Source organism: Dipodomys ordii, unplaced genomic scaffold (genome assembly GCF_000151885.1).
Source record: "Dipodomys ordii isolate 6190 unplaced genomic scaffold, Dord_2.0 Scaffold89, whole genome shotgun sequence".
Lineage (NCBI taxonomy): Eukaryota > Metazoa > Chordata > Mammalia > Rodentia > Heteromyidae > Dipodomys > Dipodomys ordii.
In genome coordinates, this window is record NW_012267305.1 from 2,268,285 (window position 1) to 2,289,466 (window position 21,182).

A 21,182-nucleotide genomic window follows, 5' to 3' on the forward strand; every position below is an offset into this window, starting at 1 on the left:
TGTCTTTCTTCCATTCTATTGTTTTAGCTCCCTTATCGAAGATTAGATGGCTATAGGTCTGTAGGTTCATTTCTGGGTTTTCAATTCTATTCCATTGGTCCTCAGGTCTGTTCTTATGCCAATACTCTTAACCAGCCACATCCCTTTTGGAATTGTCCACCTTCTAGGCTTCCTTACAGCCCTTCTTAGTTCCCTCTGCTTCAGTCTACTTGGTAGACATCTCTGTCCCTCTCCCACTTAGGTGTGGTCCTCAGGATCAATTCTGGCCTCCCATGGTGTGCTTTCTCCCCTTTTCTCTAACTAGCCTCATCTGAGTGCTCTGGTAGATTGATTCTGAGAGCACTCCTCCAGGCTGGCCCTCATTTCTGATTTTCAAAATTGTTCTCAGGCATATGACCATGGTGGCCTCAGTTGCCATAGGTTCTTGTGTGGTTTGGCTCCCCACTCCTACCCTGCATTTTCTTCTTCCTCTTCCTCCTCTGCCTCTTTCTCTTCATGCAAGCCATTCGCCATCACATGCCATTGAATCATACTATCAGCTGATTTACAAACTTGAATCTTATCTCTGTTCTTTCTCCTGTTCCTTCTGTGTCCTCCCCAGGTTCCTCTCAAATGAACTCTGGCCTCAGAATCGTTCAGTATCTTGTTCTAGACCTCTGCAGTGGGTCTGCTTTGTTGTGATTGTCATTCTGCCAGTGTGCTGAGGCTTCACAGGCAGCAATGTGGTGTTCTGTTGTTGAACGCTGCTGTAGCCACAGGACACTGCTACTCTGCAGCCCTGTTCACCTCCTCACTTTCAAAGAACTCAGTGATTCCTTAGGCCTGAAGGTTGGGCTCCTCCAGAGGGGCCTGCCAAGGTCATATCATCTGCCCCTCACCTACTGTTTTGGTGTCCTCTGACACTCCCTATTCTCCTATGTTATTCTGCAGCCTCAAACATGCCTTGTTCTCAGTATACCCCTGTGTAGTACATCTTACTTCTATTTGTCCAACAGCAAACATTTCTTCCTTACCTTTGAGGACCTTGCCTTCTTATTTATTTGTTGCCTTACCTCCAGGGGTCAGCATTGGACTGAGGTGTAAGTCTCCAGAACATGAAAGGTCTCTGTGTTACAGACGGAAGACTTTATTTAGCAGACAGTATAAGTATGCTGGGTCCACATAATATTCTTAGATGTGAATCTGTTCTCTTCAGCACAAGCAGAGTATGGAGCAGGTCCCATGACTGTCCTGACCCTAGCAGAGACAAGAAGCTGACATGTCCAGCTGAAAAGGCAGGGGATAAACACACGGCAGAAACTGAGGCTGATAACTCAGTGTCGAGGATTTTAAGACATCCCGTTTATGGCACTGCCAGATCATGTGAAAAAGACCGAAGGGAGGAGGTAGTAAGTGATATCCATCTGCCATGAGAGCAAAGGCTGATTTGCTCACAAGTAGGATTTTGGGCTTGCAGATTGGGCTGTGACTTTGAAGGGAAATGAGTAAGAAAGTTATTAAGGGCATTGGTGGAATTGTTGGGAATGGGCAAGATGCTCAAAAAGAAAAAAAAGACATCATCTCTGTATATGCTATAGTAAGTAAAACTGTAGGTAGTCTTAAAGAGTTTTTCTTTTGAATTTGCAGCAGAAAATACGCCAGAGCTACTTTGCCTCTGTGTCCTATTTGGATACACAGGTTGGCCACCTTTTGGGTGCTTTGGATGATCTTGAGCTGGCCAACAGAACAATCATTGCATTTATGTCTGATCATGGTAAGAATTGGGAAATGTTCTGGTGAGTAACTCAAAGCATCTCAAAACTTTCCTATGAAACATGCTTTTGGAAATTGCCGTATTATACATTGGCATCTACTTGCTCCCTTGGGAGGCTTTTGTTTTGTTTTGATCTGAAACTGGGACTCAAACTAAGAACCTGACACTTTTGCTCATTAGCTAGTGCTCTAGCAACTGAGCTACCACTCCAACCCTTTTGAGATGCTTTTAACTAAGTCTTGGAACCTGTCTTGAATATTGGGTGTGCAGGCAGGTTTTGGGTAGGGGGAGGTGCAAATGTAGAAACTTTTAATTTCCTAGTGCATTCATTAGGAAAACATCAACCCTGTTTGTGTAATGGAAATCTGTGTGTGTGTGTGTGTGTGTCTGTGTGTGTGTGCCTGTGTGTGTCTATGCTCATAGTGGGTGTTGAACTCCATGCTTTACACCCTTGCTCAGCTATTTTGCTTGCAGCTAGTGCTCTACCACTTGAGTCATACCTCCAGCCCAGTTTTTTGCTGGTAAGTTAGAGGTAGGGTCATGTGAATTTTTCTGCCTGGCCTGGCTTAAAACTGTGATCCTGAAATCTCATCACACTGATTTAAGGGCTATAGATGTAAGCCACTGTTCAGCTATGTGTAATGGAAATCTTTTAACCCCTATGTTAACCTATAAGACTTCAGAACTTTTTGGTCTTTTTGAGAGGATTTAGTAGGATCCTGGCAGAGCCAGCAAGTCTCTGACTGGACCTCTTACATCCCTGCTCCCATTGTTTTGTCTAGTGAGAGACTGAGCTTCTCCACTCTATCTCTTCTCAGGCTATTTCCTAATATGGAATGTTTGCTAAATGTAGAACTATTATTTTAAAACATTCATTTTAATTGGAAATATTTCAAGCACACTCAAGGATGGAAAATAAAACATCTCTCTGCTAGCAGCATTCTTGTTCATATTATCCTTATCTACTCTTTCTGCCTGAATTGTTCTGAACCAAATCTGAGATGATTCTGTTTCCACACACTCTATAAAAACTATTGTTTTTTAGGGTGCACATCTGTGGCTAATACCTATAATCCTAGTGACTTGAGTATCTGAGGATTGGAGCATCACACCGTTCAAGGCCAGCCTGGGCAGAAAAGTTTATGATACTCCTCAACTTACAACTGGTCATGTGGTATACACCTGTCATTCTAAACTGCATGGGAGGCTGAGATTAGGATGATCATCATTCCAGGACAGGTCATGCAAAAATCTCTCTGAGACCTTATCTCAATGGAGGGAAATTCCATGTAGTGGCATATCCCAGCAGTAACGAAGTATAAAATAGATGCTTTGTGGTACAGACTTATGCCCAGGTAGGAAGTGAGACTTTATCTCAAAAATGAGCATCAAATACACACACACACACACACACACACACAGAAACACACTAAAACAAGGCTGCAGGTGTGGCTCACTAGAAACCTTGAATTCAAACCTTGAATTCACTATTGAAAGAAATAAGGAGGATAATTCTGGTCAAAATATAGTATATACATAGCTGAAATACCACGGTGAAAATTCTTGGTAGTCAGTACACACTAAAAACATGAATGATAGAAAGGTAAAAAGATTGGGAAGGTGTATATACCAGTGGAAGAGAGGATAGTGAATGGAAAGGGTGAATAAGGATGAATATAATCAAAGGATTTTTTTGTATATATGAAAATAGAATAATGAAACCTTTTCAAGTCATTTGAGGAAGGAGGAGGAAGGTCAGGGTCAGTAATAGAAGGGGTGAGTTTGGTATGCATATATAGAAATGTCACAATCCTCCTTAAACAGTTGATAGATACTAATAAAAAAAGAAAAAAGGAACATTATAGCTTCTTTAAGTATGGCTATATTATTACCATACTTAGAATAAGGAAAATGATTCTCATATCATTATAGGAAATGGCACAATATTAAATGATAACATTCTCATTACAAAAACAAATAAGGATACAGAACATACAATATAGCGTCAGGATAGCTTTCCCTTTTGTACCATTTGCCAAGGTTAACTAATGTTGACAGAGTGAGCCTCCATCTGCCAGCCATTAGTTGTATATATATGTACATGGAGATGTCATTTATGTATGTATAACAAGTAGCATATCACAAAACATGACTGATAGTGCTATGTTTATTTTTTCCTATAGTGTCTTTCATTTAATGGTGGCATGGATGATTCTCCTTGTCATTTTTCTTTTTCTTTTCTTTTTTTGTCAGTTATGGGTCTTGAACTCAGGGCCTGGGTACGGTCCCTGAACATCTTTGTGCTTAAGGCTAGTGCTCTACCACTTGAGCCACAGTGCCACTACTGGTTTTTGAGTAGTTAATTGGAGATAAGAGTCTCACGGGGATTTTTTTGTCCAGGCTGGCTTTGAACCATGATCTTCAGATCTCAGCCTCCTGAGAACTTAGGATTACAGGCGTGAACCACTGGCGCCTGGCTCTCCCTGTCCTTATCATTTTTCATAGGCCTAACATTTCCCTTATATAAAAGTCTGTCTGTTGTATTTTTTTAGACCTGGAGGTGTCATAATTTTCACACATTACTAGTGATCTGTTGTTTTAAATGTATGTAAAGAACTTTTTATAATCAGCATTACTGATTTGTATTAGAAGTTTTGTATTGTCCATGTGTGGTATGTCTTAAAAGTGAGCAAGATTGCTAGGCACCAGGGGCTCATGCCTGTAATCCTCAGGATGCTGAGATCTGTGTATCGTGGTTCGAAGCCAGTTGGGGCAAGAAAGTCCATGAGACTCTTATCTCCAGTTAACCACACACACACACACACACACACACACACACAGCTGGAATGCTAGCTTGGAGCACAGAAGCACAGAGACAGTGCTAGCTTGGAGCACAGAAGCACAGAGACAGTGCCCAGGCCCTGAGTTCAAGCCCCAGGACCAATACACACACAAAAAAGAGCAAGATAGACATTCTTATGTCACAGTTCTGTAGCTCATGTTTTAGTAGAACAACCTATCAAGAAATAGACACAGAGCAGGGCACTAGTAACATTGCTGCTTTCAGGGTCCTATCATTAAGAATGAGCATCTGGGGTGTGACTGAGTGGTAGAGCATGTTCTTCATGTGCACAAAATCCTGTATTCACTCATCCTGGCATGGTAAGCATGTTTGTTTAGGACCCATTGGTCCCCCAAAGCCTAGTGTGGGTATAAATGACAAATTGTTGATTTTGAAAAGATATTATTAATTGTGGAATTTAATATTTTTTCATTTTTAAAGGTTTCCTCATTTAGGGCAGGTATCTGACTTTGAATAAAGAGACCTTCAGGTGAAATTTCCTTTTTGTAGTAATTCTAGAGAAATTTCCGCAAGATAATGAGGTTTTACTCCCTCTGGTGTTTACCGAAGAAAATGAAATGAAGTCTAAAATAAACGAGCTGGATCCAGTTATTCATTTTCTGTCATTGTGTGCTTTTTATGACCCAGGGTGGTCTCTAGGTGAACACGGAGAATGGGCCAAATACAGCAATTTTGATGTCACTACTCGTGTACCTCTGATGTTCTATGTTCCGGGGAAGACGGCTCCACTTCCAGAAGCAGGCCAGAAGCTCTTCCCTTATCGTGACCCCTTTGATCTTGCCTCACAGTGGATGGCTCCAGGTATAAAACACACAAAAGGGATATTGCCATGCACTAACTATTCCTTTAGCTTCCATATAGATCAATGTAGGGAATCACATGCTTTGTGCTTGTACATTCTCTCTTCTGGATGTGTTGGAATTCCTTCAGCACATTGTTTAGTTGGCACATGTTCTTTCTTTGTTTTTGATTTTAGCACCTCCCATTCTCTGGGTTGGAAATGAGCAGCACAGCTAGAGCTTCAGAAGGTGGAAAGACAAAAGAGCAGATAACATTCCCAAGGTGGGAAGTGCTGCAGAGGAGCCAGCAAATATGCTCCACAGCTTAGAGGAGAGGATTACACAGGCAGGGGATGCGTCTCTCAAATAGGTGAATGGAATCCTTAACCTGCATACTTGGATGAAGATTTGGTCATTTATGAGAATAATATCTTCCATTTTGGCAGACTAAATGAACTTCTAGATTTGTAAAATCTGCAGAGTGATTCTACTCTGGGCTCCCAACTGGGAAGGACACTGATTTCCACATGCCAATCCTTCAAAGCAAGTATCTTCCCTACCCACAGAATGTGAACATATGTTCCTATAATTTGCATCCTGACTTGATCTCCCCAGTGACGAATGTCTTAATTCAGGTGGCATTTGCTCTTTTTGGAATATTTTTCTCCCCCCACAAACTGCTAAATCAGGGACCCTGCTTTGTGGGTTTACATTCAATCCATATTGAACATCTAAGTTTATACTTTATCTTTATCTCTGTTTAAATTTATTTTGGTTTTCGATAATCATTTTGACCTTTCTGCACCATTGACTTTTCTTTACAATGTCCAGTTTTATTTTCTGCATATTTAATTTTTGAGCACTGCATGCTGTTTTACTGTAGTGGTGGAGAACATGAACCATTTTTAGGCATGACTTTAGCTATTTGTTTGCTGAGACCAATCTGACAGTCACAAGTCATTTTTGAAACCTGTTGGGAGGAATTCAGTAAGTTGTAAATTCATGTAACTGTACAGTTATTCCACATTTTTCCCTCTTTTCTCTTTCTTTTTCTTTCTTTCTTTCTTTCTTTCTTTCTTTCTTTCTTTCTTTCTTTCTTTCTTTCTTTCTTTCTTTCTTTCTTTTCTTCATTCTTTTCTTCCCCCCTCTCTCTTTTTGGTCAGTCGTTGGGCTTGAACTCTGGGTCTGGATGCTGCCCTCGGCTCTTCAGCTCAAAGCTAGTGCTCTACCACTTGGGCCACAGCACCACTTCTGGCTTTTTCTGTTTATGTGGTGTTGAGGAATCGAACTCAGGGTCTCATGACTGCAAGGCAAGCACTCTACCACTGAGCCACCTTCCCAGCCCCTGAAGCATGTTTTTAAAAATACTTTTTACTTCACTGACAACAAATCAAGTGTTTAGAAGTTGAAATTGGACATGTAAAACAGCTTCTAACTCTTCAGAAAGGCCATTTTAATAGTGTAAAGCCAAGATTAATTTGAACAGAAGTCAGTATAAATACAGAACTTAGATTTTAAACATAGATCAATCATAATAAGATGCCCCCATCAGGATAGCCGTTAATAAACAGTAACTGTTGGTGATGGTCACATGACCAAGCAACTCCACTCCTAGATATACAAACTATAGAACCAAAAGCAGGTATTTAGACAAAAACTTGAATGTGAATGTTGGTAGCAGCTCTGTTTACAAATGTTCATCGACACATGGATATACACGTTGTGGTATATACATGCAGTGGAGTATTATTCAGTCTTAAAAAGAAGGACATTTCAACAATGTGGAAGATCCTTGAGTATGTGATACAGAATGAAATAAGCCAGACACAAACGGACAAATACTGTATGATCCACATGTAGTATCTAGAATAGTCAGATTCACAAAGATAGAAAATAGAATGGGAGTTACCAGTTGTTGGGGATAGGGAAATGAGCAACTGTTGTTTAATGGGCATAGTTTCAGATGTGAAAAATGAACAGGCTAATCAGGAGGCTGAGATCTAAGGACTACAGCTGGAAGCCAGCCTGGGAAGAAAAGTCCACGAGACTCTTAACTCCAATTAACTATCCCCAAAGTGGAAGTGGTGCTGTGGCACAAGGTGGTACAGTATTAGCCTTGAGTAAAAAAGCAAAGGGACAGTGCTTAAACTCTGAGATCAAGCTGTGTGTTCAAGTCCCAGGACTGATGCGCGCGCGCACACACACACACACACACACACACACACACACACACACACACACACACACACACACACAGAGAGAGAGAGAGAGAGAGATGGGTCAAATGTACACATCAAGTAACAAGTGTCTGTGGGGTGACCCTGAGACACAGATTGTCATATTCTTCAGCAGAGTTTTGCACTGCATTTTGAATTTAATTGATGAAGCTTGCCTTGTTTAATTGTTATACTGGTAGTTTGAAATTCTGAGTAGTTTTAAAAAGTGCTGAAGGTCTGGGAAGGTGGCTCAGTGGTAGAGCGCTTGCCTTGCATGCATGAGGCCCTGGGTTCGATTCTTCAGCACCACATAAGCAAAAAAGAAAAATCCAGAAGTGGCGCTGTGGCTCAAGTGGTAGAGTGCTAGCCTTAAGCTGAAGAGCTGAGGGACAGCGCCCAGGCCCAGAGTTCAGGCCCCACGACGGGACCCCCCCGCCAAAAACAAGTACTGAAGACATGTTAATTTTGCATCCTGCAATTTGGTTGAATGAATAGCTAGTAGAGCCCGAAGTGCTCAGGTAGAGGTGTTTCTAAACTTTGGCTAAAAATAATAGTCTTGAACAAAAAGAATGAAAACAAAAACAGATGAAGCTGAGAGTAGGCTCGGTGACTCATCAGTCTTGATTTGGCAGGCTGCTATAGTGTGCCACGTCTAGCTATGTTACTTCCTGTTTCAGGCAGGCAAAGCTGGGACCTCGTGGAACTCATGTCTCTCTTCCCCACACTCGCTGGACTCGCAGGACTACAAGTTCCTCCTCGATGCCCCATTCCTTCATTTCATATTGAGCTGTGCAGAGAAGGCCAGAGCCTTCTGAATCACTTTCGATTCCATGACTGGGAAGAGGATCCACACCTCCATGGTAATCCCCATGAGTCAGTTGCCTACAGCCAGTATCCCCGACCTGCAGATTCCCCTCAATGGAATTCTGACAAGCCGAGTTTAAAAGATATAAAGATCATGGGCTACTCCATACGCACCATAGACTATAGGTATACTGTGTGGGTTGGCTTCAATCCTGATGAATTTCTGGCTAATTTTACTGATATCCATGCAGGAGAATTGTATTTTGTGGATTCTGACCCATTACAGGATCACAATGTGTACAATGACTCCCAACATAGAGAATTTCTCCAGTCATTGATACCTTGAGTTTTATCAGCCACAGAGGGCAAACATAATATGTTCCCCTTGAGAGGAGAAATGATTATTTTATCAATACCCATAATATTGGACACAACCTAGGGGGGGAGGTAATTCAAACACACATCAACAATTTGCCTTATGTCAACAAGCCTTTTCATTTTGCCATTATTCGTTTGAAATTGGCAGTTGGATTAGGACTTGGCTGAATCACTTTGTTTCCTTTTAAAAGTATTTATAGTTTAGTCATTGGTTGACAAACAAAAATTGTCTTAAAATATCAAGACCATGATAATAGAACATAATACTATAACTCAAGAAATTGTCCAATTTAGTACATTTCAGAAAGTAACAATATATCAAAGTAGGATTGACTTTAAAGTTCTGGTTATTTTGTTTATAATTTACTAATATATCTAGGGTAGGCCAATATATTCAAAATATTTCAATACCGAATTCACATTTCTTCCCCAAATATGAAGGTAAATGGTAATTTTAAGAGCCACAGATTTCAAAATGTGAAGTTGAGATACACATGAAATGATCAGTGTGTTACTTCATCAAATAATAAATGATGCATAGTGCAATAGAGACATGCAGGTATTTGGAAAGTTCAAGTAAAAATTTTCAGATACATTTGAATAATTTGCTACTAAAATGTCCCTTGAACTCACTGGCCATCTATTAAATCTGTTATTCACAATGGAACTTTTGAAAATGTAAGTATATCCATGGTTTCAGTTATGCAAATTCATATTAATGTTCTCATTTATGGATTGATAATTGTAGAATCCATTTATTCAGGAGACAGAAAATATTCTCGTTTTAATTGCTAATTAAAGCATCAATTTTACTAAATTTTAAAGTGTGAAAACTTTATTAGTACAATATTAGGTAATTTTCATTTGTGTATTTCTTGAGTATGACAATTTTCAGAAAGGCAGTAATAAGCTTAATTCAAATCATCTTTAAGTAATGGAATATTTACAAGTTGTATTTGATCATGATGAAGTGAATCAACTCTTTGTAGTCATTGGAAGAATTTATTCCTTTCTAAACAAATGTAATATGTCAGTCTTATAGTAAAATGAATATTTAGCATTTTTCTCCTTACAGTGTCTTGGTGTTTTAAGGTGCATGTTTGTGAAAAAAATATAACAAAGAGCAAAGTGCAATGTATTAAATTGTGACCCAGAAAAGACAAGATATACAGATATATAGATATATATCTTAAAATCAGTACCAAAACTTACAAAAATAACTATTTGGCCTACGCTAGGTGCATATAAAAATCACTATGGTCTTGTAAGCAGTTAAGTGAGTATCTTGGCAACAACCAATTTTTATTGGGGGAGTGAAGGGCCTCTTCATTGCTTGTCGCTGCAGAACTCGTTTCTTTCAAGAAGCTTGAGCTTTTGTAAATGGTTTCCTTCAGCTTTCACTTCGTTGTTCTTCATCTCTTTATTGCTTTCCTTATGTCCACTATAATTTTTACAATATAGTCTAGAAATTCCTTAGGACATATTTTCAGTGTATTTAGCTTTATCTCCCACTTTACAGTTACAATGGTAAGTTTTAAATTTCTTTCCTGGTTGGCTACAATGTGTGCACTTTTTTTCTCATTTTATTTCTAAAATGAGCAGTCAAACTCCAAATGCTGCTCTGATGGAGTCATGAAGTGAACTCTGCTGGCCACTTTGTAGTCACTAAGCCGATGTGACTATCTCAAATTAAATGAATTGAAAGAAAATAAAATTTAAGATGCCTGATCACACCATATTTCAAGTGCTTTGTAGCCGCAATCCTATCATGACAGGTAGTTTGGACAGATCTACCTTAGTTCTCTCTAGGTTTCTAGCTGGATCTGTTGAATGCTAACAAGTTTCTCCTACACTGATCCTGAATTTGCCAACAAAGCCTTGTGTGGATGTGTTTAGGTGTAGGGTAGGGAGTTTGCTGTAGTCGTTGGCCTCTTTCTCTTCACTCCCATCACCATTGCCTCAGTCCTTATCCCTTCCCTCCAAAGTAGTTTACCTTCCCTCCTTTTTCCTCCCCTGTTCCAAAAGGAATCCATGTGTCTTCCTAAAATCCCTCTTAACCCTGCCCTTTGAGAACACCGTCAGTGCCTACTATGGGTCTAGAAAGACCTCCGCTGAGCAGTCAGAGTCTTCCCTGGCTCCACAATGCCCCTGCCCTTGGCTGACTCTACCTTGCCTATTCCTACCTCCCACCCATCATAGGCTGTGCCCTCTTTTCTCTGCTCCAGCCCATTCATAACCATTCTTCACAGCCTGGTTTCTGTACATTGAAGGCAAAGAGGCTGAGAGCATTTTGTGGGACAAAATGAACACACATAAAGAATCTTGGGATTTAACTTACCTTAAAAAATGTACTCATGGGCTGGGAAGGTGGCTCAGTGGTAGAGCGCTTGCCTTGCATGCCTGAGGCCCTGGGTTCGATTCATCAGCACCACATAAGCAAAAAGAAAAAAGCCGGAAGTGGTGCTGTGGCTCAAGTGGTAGAGCGCTAGCCCTGAGCTGAAGAGCTGAGGGACAGCGCCCAGGCCCAGAGTTCAGGCCCCACGACCGGACCCCCTCACCCCAAAAATGTACTCTTTATCTGATAATAAAATTGCTGTGTTATTTTAAAAAATGGGAAAAGAGAAACATGGTGAAAGGTGAGAAAGTGTGTGAATATTTTCTCCTTAGATTGCCACTTAATATCTTGTCTTTTTAGGGGTATGATTTTTTTCCACATTTCTGTGATCTCCTATATTCTTTATCATAACATTTGCATTCTGACTTTTAAGCATTATATGTGGTTAGTATAGCTTTTTTGCAAAGCAACTTTGCATCACTCATATTCTATTTTATTGTGTAGTTTTATTGTAATTTACTTAACCTTCTTTCAATAGTTGGAAATTTTAGTATAATAGATACTGCTGTAATGATCAACTTGGTGAATAAAATGGTTTTTGTGTATTTCCAACTATTCTCTTAGGATAGTATCTCAGTGCCAAGTTGTCAAAAAAATAGCTGTATTTTCTCCTCTCATTGTCTTGCTATATTAGAGCACTAAAGTTAAAAAATGAAATTAACAAATAAAAACCCTAATGTCACAAAAGCACCTTACATTCTTCCAATAATAGGTAAGATTGGTGTCCTTCTTTAACTGTGGACTCTGTTTATTAATTACTTTGATGATTCTTGTATGATTGTTGCATATTTACATTTCCAGTTTTGTGAATTTGCCTGGTAAATTTTGCTATTGGAGCTCACATTTTCAAGTGATTGAATGGTCTTTCCCGGTGTGATTTTTTCCCCCTATCTTTTCCTAATAAACACGGAGACTCCCTCCTTCTGGAGACTGAAAATGCTTATTAGCCTTTGAATTTTTTGTGTTTTTGTTTTATATTAACTGTGACTTTCCATCCCATTCTAAGAGCAAAACTGAGATAATATGTGGTCAATTTCTACATTTTCCATATTTCACTCTATGGTGAAGATGGAAAGAAGCTAACTCTTCAGGATGTGGCTACTGGTGACATTTTATATTTACTTCTATGCCTTTTCCTACTCATATCCATACTAACAGATCTAGAGCATTTTGTTTTTCCCTAGCTGAAAGTTACCACATACAATCTTGGTCTTGCTCTGGTGATGTAGCATATTAGCCTTTGGTTTTGAGACAACCTCTTCATAGCCTGCTGGCTTGGAACTCCCAGTTCTTTCCCCTGCTTCTGCCCCTTGAGTGTTGGGTTTACAGGTTTGTGACACTGAATGGCTTAAATAATAAGAAAAAATGTTGTAGTTCTGGGAATCAAACCCAGGGCCTCAAGGATACTAGACAAGAACTCTACCACTGAGCCACACCCTTCCTCATAGAATGCTTTTTCATTGTTCGTAGTTAGTAGCTCCCATGATTATACCAGTCTTTCCACACTGATCTTTTTTTGACAAAAATTCTCAAATTATGAATGCATTTAAAAATTTGTAAATTATTAATTGGATTCCTAAAAGACAGATATACAGAACATGATTGTACCTATGGGACTGCTTGGGGACACGGGAATGAAGAGAATATTGGGCAGTGAATGATATAAAATTCATTGTGTGTGTGTGTGTGTGTGTGTGTGTGTGTGTGTATGCGTGAAGATGATATTGGAAACACAGTGAAAGTTGTTGGATAATAGAGTGGTTAGGGGACATGGAAAGGAACAGGAATAGAGAGCATTAAATTTTAGTAAAATATAATATATGTCTGGGTGAAATGCCATGGTGAAACAAACACCTTTGTGTAATTATAGATACTAAAGAAAATTAATGGCAGAAATGTATAACACATTCTCTTTTGGGGTGGATATTAATAAGAGGAGAGGGGGTGAATGGAGAGTACGAAGGAGGACAATTGTAATCAAAGAACTTTATATACATGCATGAAAATAGAACAATGAAACCTGTTGAAATTGTTTTAAGAAGAGGGATGAGATCAGGAGATATTGTATGCATACATGGAAATACCACAATGAAAATCTCTTCTTCCACCAATATATGTTTCTAAAAAGCTGGTAAAATACATGCAATACATAATTTACCATCCCAACCATTTTGTGGTTCAGTTGCATTAAGTATGTTTGCAGTATTATGCTATTATGCAGATACAGAACTCCTGGCCAAATTGAACCTGTCCTATTAAATAGCAACTCTTCATTTTCTCTTTGCCCCAGCTTATTGTGCATTTGGACTGACTGTAAGTGCTGCCATACAGTATTATCTTTTGTGACATGCTTTTATAATGTCCTCAAAGTCCCCCAGGTCATAGCAATTGACAGAATTTCTTTCCCTTTTAAGACTGAATACTATTACATTGTATGCATACATAACTTTTTTCATGTATTTGTTGACAGACACTTGGCCTTTCACAAATGATGCTGCCCCATTACAATAGCTGTACGTGTACCTCCACAAGTCCCTACTATTCTTTTGGGTATATTCCTGGTCTACATTAATCTTGATCACTTGGGTGTTGGGGTATGTGTTGAATGGTGAGCCAGGTAATTGATGAATCCTTACCCAGACTACAAACCTCTTGCTTTCTCCAAACCCACCTTCCAGGTTATGTAAATGTATGAAATCATGTAAATTTCAGGACAGCACTTTAGAGATGTCCCTGGAATTCTTGCCTGAGATCTGCAATAAATTAGAACCTAGATTCTTCCTTAGCCTCGGTCTCTTTTAGCATGAGATATGGCCTGTTGGGGCTCTAAACATAGTTCCCTCATTGTCGACTGCCTTTGGGGTCCCATTGGTTCTCCTAGGGAAGTTTCAGAACATGACGTGAGAAGGCTGCTGGGAATTTGTGTACTCAGGTCACCCATGGAGTTACCACGATAGGTGTACATCCTCATTGCCTTTGTCCATGTCCAACTGAGGTCCTCTTCCCTTTACTCACTGGATGGAGTAGATGGACTTTCCACTCACGTGTTCACTAAAATATAGGCCATATAGGATGTGGGGAATGTTCCCTCCAGAGTTTTCTTTGGGATCAGAGTTTCCTCGGGAGTCCTGCCACATCCTGCCTGAGATCACTCTTGCCCATAGAGGAATCAAAGGATGCCCTTTTTTTTTTTGATTCTGGATCCTAGGTTATGATCTTCATCCTCTGAGGGCAGCCTCTAAGCGAGAAATAACAAAGATGGCATAGGTGGGCTCCACATAGGATTTCAGGGAGACGATGTTCAGGTGCTGGGCATGTAGTGATGTAGCAGCACCCAGACAGGATGAGCCCTGGTGCTAAGTTCTAGTAGAGTATCCCATGCTAGGAAGTTAAGTGGTCAAAAAGAGGTATGAAGGCTAAGGGTTGCCTACTTTTGCTTTTCTATCCATAAAAGAGACCATGATTTATGCAAGCAACAGGGTTTGGAGCAGGCCTGAAGTTGGCATTGATAAAACATTTGCTCTAATTTATTGTCTTTTCATGTGTGTTTCTGAAAGAACCATTTGCAGGTGATTCATATTCTACACTCATTATTTACTTAACAGGCTTTATGAATTCATCTATTCCACACTATTGAGAAGCTTACCTTTGTGTTTGTGGGAAGTGCAGCCTGAGTTATTGTCTGAATAAATCACATTAAATTTACCATTAGCATTGTGTGTGCATTTCTTGCTGCTGTTTTGGGACTACTTGATGCTTCTTTAAAGTAAATAAAGCCATTTAACAAATCTTGATATCACTGTGCAGGTGTTTCCCCTTTCAAGTAGCCAACTTGTTTCTCCCTGAGGAGTCAGGGCAGCTTGTGTGGATATTGCTGAGGAGATGACCTTTATGTTTTTATTTTTGAGGGAAAGTGTATTGCTGGGTAGCCCAGGTGGACCTAGAAACTTTCTTCTCCTACCTCAGCCTCCTTAGCACTGGGATTATACACATGTGTCACCATGACCAGGTAGGACTTGATTTTCTTTCCTTTCTTTCTTGGTGCTGGTACTGGGGCTGGAGATCAGAGCCTGGGCACCATCTCTTAGCTTTTTTTGCTTAAAGCTGGTCTCTACCACTTGAACTGTACCTCCTCTTCCAGACTTTTGGTAGTGAACTTGAGATGTGAATCTCAAGGACTTTCTTGCTCAATATGGCTTTGAACTGTGCTCTTCAGATCTTCACTTCCTGAGTAGCTAGGATTGTCAGTATGAGCCATAAATTTTGTCTGCCTGCACCATAAATGTTCCTTGACTTGGGAAATTCCCTACTCTTATTATTATGGACAGGAGACAGAGCCTGCTTGTCACTGTAGAGACATAACATGCCAGAATTTCACTTTCCTTTGGCATCCCTGTGGCTGGAGAGTGGGCTTGTGACTTGTTACCTCACTCTTTCCGGAGCTTACACTCACAAGTAGTGGTGATTTGCTATAAGCCATGTTGTTGCGACGCAGTTTGGTGGTGTGATTTTGACAGTGGTTATGGTAATTGCCTGATTATCTTTTTCTTTATCCATTATTCATGGCTGACACTGTGACCTTCCCGGGGAGCCAATGAGTAGCCTTTCCAAGCAAAACAAAATGAGCAACCCCAAACAACAACAATCCTCACCTGCCTTTTCTGCTTAAATTTCTGAGAGCCGGTCAAGCCAGATGGACTGTTGACTAATGTAGTTTTTGCATTCCAAACCCCAGAAGTTAGTGCCAGATTGCCCTCCAAAGAAGGGGAGGGCCCGTTCACATTCCTGTCAACAGGGTGCGCAGCCTCCAGCTTTCTGTCCTTACCAGAGCACAGTTTACATTGCCTAATAGTGATCTATTTCTGAAAGTGGAAGCATTTCTTATTTCTTTAATCTTTTAACTCAGGGAGTGGCACATTTTAGGCACTTACATGTTTCCTCAAGAATGAGTGAAAGGAATTGTCTACAAAGGGTTTGGAAAAAGACTGCACGGCCAGAAGCACAGTGAGAGTTAGGAAGACTCCGGGCACATCTGTATTCATGGGTAGGAGCTAATGCCCTCTCCTCCAGGAAGCAAGCCACTGGACCGAGACTTCACAGTTTGCGAGTTAAAGCAGCCCTCGGCTTACTGGACGTCTAGGTCACAGTCCTTGGTAAAGGAGGCTGGCTACAGGGCTGCTGCCTCACAGTTCCGGCCTTGAAATGATGTACAAAAGATTCAGCTGAAAGCTATGGAACTGTCAGAAAATCAACCTGGAAAAGGAGGAAGGCTAATGACTACCCATTTGGAAAATTGCCTTTGTATGTAACTGGACAGGATGGGGCAGGCGTGTGTGTGTGTGTGTGTGTGTGTGTGTGTGTGTGTGTGTAGCACTGCCTTTTTAAAGCTATATTTTTCATTTCTCTTTTTCTTTGTATTGCTTCCAAATCAAGGCAAGAGTATTGCTTGCCTTGAGCTGCATAAATGAAAATGAAGATTATAGCAGTTGTGTGCTTTCAATAATGGATTGGTAATACCTCTCTTTAGGAAATGAAGCAAAGTTGTTACCAGAATGACACCAAGAGGGGCTGAAGGGGTGTGGGGTCCCAATTCTACATCCTTTCTGATATCCACCAACGGATGCATTGGTGTTCAGTCAAATGATAGAATAAGACTCAATTGTGGACTGTTCAGTCAGTTCTCATCTTATTTAAAGGGGCCTTTCTGACATCCTTGGCATCACAGCTTGATAGAAAAATATTCACAAAACCAAGATCGTTTGGAAGAGAACATCTATAAAATTGGGTGACCCGATAGGTTACACGTTGGCACGGAACATGAAATATAACCCTATCACCGCGATGGGAAAGAGCTTTGTTTTCAGGTTGCACACTTGGAGTTGGGCTTTTTGGCTATAATCCCGCCACACAGCCCATGCCTCTGCAGATCAAAGGGGCACTGCCCTGGCTTTTTTTTTTTTTTTTTTGCCAGAAGTTCTAGCCAGGCGGCAAACACAGTATGTGGTTCCTTACGTTGCCACTGGAGGGCGCTGTGGCACCAAGAACGCTTCAAGGGCATACAACTGACAGAATGGCTATCTCCAAGGAGTAAGTAATGACTGTCACAGGCACTGATTTTTCTTGAATTCGAGACTAGGATTTTAAAGACACGGTTATGAATTAGCGACAATAAAATACCCGGCAGATGAAGCTGGGTCTTGGATCCCCTGGGGTTGCTTTCTAACTGCTTTGGAACTCATTTTCCTCTCCTGTGGGACTGGGTCTCATTTGCAGCCCAGAGGCACAGGTTTTATCTGTGGTGGAAACGTCCTCCAAAAATGACACAAGTGCTAAAGTTGCAGCATGTACTATTTATTCCAAAATACTTTTGAAAACAGGATTTTATGCTTTTTCCCCTCCCTCCGTCAGTCAGTATTAGCAGCAGGTATCAGCCGCTGCATGGGCTACAGGAATTGGCCTGCCTGCTGAAATTCAGGATGCCTCACCCCCCAAAAACAACAACAACAACAACAAAATGAATTTCAGATGGGCAATCAACAATGGCTTCACATTAATGTATAGTAAACATTGGATGGATCATACTTATACTAAATACTTATTATCTCCAGTTCAAATTTCACTGGATTTTTTTGGTATCTTTATAAGACATCTAACACAAGGGTGGGTAACTCAGGTGTGGATGTGGGAAATTACTCCCAGGGAACTCAGTGTCTCCGGATGGTGGGAGCTGAAGCTAATCACAGAAATGAGGTGATTGGTAACAGGTACACATGTCCGCTTGGACAATAATAGGCTCAGCCCTGTCTGTAGGAAGGGATTTCAGAGGAAGAGATTTCTTACTTAGAAGCAGTCATTGGAGATCATGTTTGGCTATATTTTCACCCTAATATCTATATAGGCACACCAGCTTTGGGCAGGTTTCAGGTTCAACCAGTGGACATTATGCCTTGCTTCTGAGAGGCCTTATATTCATGCTGCATTGACACCGTGAATTGTAAATGGCACATCAAACACTTTGAATGTGAGGCTTCTTAAGTCCCTGAGCTCCCTATGTATCCATGTCACCTCCTCTGACTCCTCCCAAGGCTCTTCCACTGGCTAGAGCCCTCCCTGAATGGGTGGAGACACACATCCAGAAGTTTCAGCGTATGGTTTATTAGATCAACCAGAGCAATGGAAGAGCTTCAAGTCTCTGGCTCTCCATTACAGACATTCTCCCGGTGTAAGTATCCAAACTCTAACCCTAAGCCTACCATTGCCTCATGGGGTAACTTGGGCTAAATATCCTTTCTGGACCTGAGTCGTCCCTATCTAAGAGCTGTCCTTTGCAGATGGCATACTCTGTAGATTAGAAAATGGACTGTTTCTCTGTGCATGGGAACTGTCTTTGTTGTGGCTAGCAACATACATCTTTTGCACTGTTTAGTTTCCTTAAAGAATGTGTTTGAATAGTCTCAGATACACACATTTATTGATTTCCAGGAAGCAGCAGGTCCTAGACACACCTCGTGCTAGACTAGTCTATGGTCTGAGAGAGCTACTTAGAGAGAGAGAGAGAGAGAGAGAGAGAGAGAGAGAGAGAGAGAGAGAGTTAGAAGTTAGAAGGCAGGCTTAGGGAGGGTTTCTGGCAGGACAGCATTGCGGGGCTGCCATGCAAGTTTTCATCTGCAGATACCAGACCCTATTCTGAAAGTGGGGCTTGCTATGGCACTCACATATGCACAGACTAGGGAAATATGATTTCCTCAACAGGCTGTGGGCCCTAGAGGGCATCATTTGCATACCTCATCCTTACACCTCTCCCACCTCTCACATTTGATCTGGCTTTACTTACTGTATGACATCTGTCATTTAATGCAACATGAGTTATGTTCTTATTAACAGATCATTAGACATTTCCCCTACCAGAATGTCAGGTTCTGGAAGCAGAGGTTTTGTGGCATCCTGTTTACCACTCTTTTCTCAAAACTTAGGACAACTGTTGGAAAAACATTTGTTGCATCAGCTCATAACCACTCTTTAGAGCTTGTAAGAGAAACCGCGAAGGATGGATAGGTTCCTTGAATTGGATGTGTCAATTCTATCTCCATCTCAAATGAGCTGCATGGCTTTTAGGTAAGTACATCAATCTCTCTTAGCTATTAGCAGATTCCTTATGTATATTTGTCGATGAAATAAAGAGGATGTATCTTTGAGCACTATTTTTTACACCTACCCAAAGGACTATATGATAAATCCATTAGTCTACCTGAGAGATTCAGGATATTGCCAACTGAAATCTTAATACTCCTCTGCCAGGTTTTGGGGATGAGGATACAGTTTTTTTTTTGCAGTACTTAAGACTTTGAACTCAGGGCCTCACACTACCATTTGAGGCATGCCACCACATAACTTTTTGTTTTACTTATTTTTGTGATTGGGTGTAACTGTTTTTGCCCTGACTGGCCTGGGACTGACATCCTCCCTTCTAAGCCTCCTGTGGAACAAAAATTATAGACTTGTATTACCATGCTCACCTTGAGACCGAGTCTCAACTTTTTGCCTGAGCTGTCTTCAAACTATAATCCTCCCAAGAGCTCAATAATCTTACCTGTGTTACTGGGCTGCTGTTAGGATAGGATGAGATCAGATGAACTGTTCTGATTGTCCCAAACCCTGCCATTAGAACAATGCTGCTGCTGCATTATCACTTAGCATTTGGCCAGTCCTTGACCTTGTGTGTGCCCCTGTAAGTGAGTGGTGATTTTGACCAGAAAAACCTGGTCCCCTCATCCTTGATGCACATGATGTATGGTTCCTGTGTGTAGCCTCATCAAAAGAACCTTGGGATATAATAGTCATATTGGAGAGAAGCTCAACTTGGATGGTGTACTTTCTAGTATATTTGTTTCCCCAACTGGACCTGTATTTGCCCTTCTGACAGAATGATCGGTCAAAGGTAGGCATGAGGGAGCAGAGGCCAGGCCTGGTTTGTTGAAGCAGTTCCTCTGCAGACTTTCATTAATTCCTACTCCACCTGCCACCTGGGCCATGCTCTATGGCTTCCTTCTCTTGATAGGCTGCAGCTGTGCTGGGTACTGAGCTTTTTTTTTTTTTTCTGAGACTGAAGGCAGACATTGTCCAGGGCTCTATCTATTAGTTGCTGCCCAGAACAATAGACATGGCTTTGTCCCAGGAGATCGTCTCAAGAGGCCTGACTAGGCCAGGGGGGCCATACCAGTTCATTTGGCTTATATTAACCTGCTAGGGCTTTTCATCTAGTCCAAGCTTGTCTTGCAAATCCACTTCCCCAAATCAATGGTTTTCATTAGATTCTGTAATATGAGAAGTTGCAGCATCTGTAAGCACTTTGACAAATATGTGAATGAACTCTAGGCTCATGTGTGGAGATGCAGGAATAATAGGACAGACTTAGTGACTCTTTGTTCTTTTATTTTCTCCTCCAGGAAGAAAAAAAGCCATTGGAATAAAAGACTGAAATAACTTTACCCAGAGTGTTCATTCATTCATTTCCTCCTTCATCAATGCCAGCTCACCTATGTTTGGCCAGGACATGTTAGATAGATCAACTGTGTATAGACGATCAGATCTCGACTGGGGTGCCACTTCATTTCAGGTTCTAGTCCTTTTAGCCGTTCTTTGGGAAGTAGAGGGTTGTCCATTGGAAGAGGAAATGGAGTAAGCTTGAATAAAGATAAAAGTGTGTTGAATGGGAGTGAAACGGGGTGGGAGGGAGCTTGAAATTCATAATTGGATTCAACCTGGGCTGTACTGCAATCCAGAAGAGGGATAGCAAATGCAGCCCTTCGTGCACATCATGTATTGTTAACTTGAACCGCAAAAGGATTCTAAAACTGTGTACTGATGAAGTGCTTGAGGATGGAAGTAGGCCCAGACAAAGTCAACTCACAATGGCTTCCAGAGACGTAGGAAGGGGAGTGGTATATCAGTGCTTCTACAGCTGTAGATCTAAATAGTCATAATTCTAGCATGT

The 21,182-nt window shown here is 40.9% G+C and overlaps 1 protein-coding gene across 4 annotated transcripts in view; it reads left to right on the plus strand.

Annotated features, from left to right (window-relative positions):
• Positions 1–20,676, plus strand: part of Ids (iduronate 2-sulfatase) — a 34,490-nt gene extending 13,814 nt beyond the window's left edge. Inside the window, exons 7-11 of one of the 4 annotated variants that reach the window (XR_001175423.1) lie at positions 1,627–1,753; positions 5,244–5,417; positions 8,289–8,471; positions 19,162–19,303; positions 20,635–20,676. Coding sequence is in view for 3 of the 4 variants with exons in the window: in XM_013025973.1 (XP_012881427.1) it covers positions 1,627–1,753; positions 5,244–5,417; positions 8,289–8,761 (774 nt within the window). In the remaining variant the exon portion in view is untranslated. Of the gene's footprint in view, positions 1–1,626; positions 1,754–5,243; positions 5,418–8,288; positions 11,196–17,159; positions 17,276–19,161; positions 19,304–20,634 lie in introns of those variants that run through there. The other 3 variants (XM_013025975.1, XM_013025973.1, XM_013025974.1) reach the window with 3 other exon arrangements.
• The last annotated feature ends 506 nt before the right edge of the window (positions 20,677–21,182 follow it).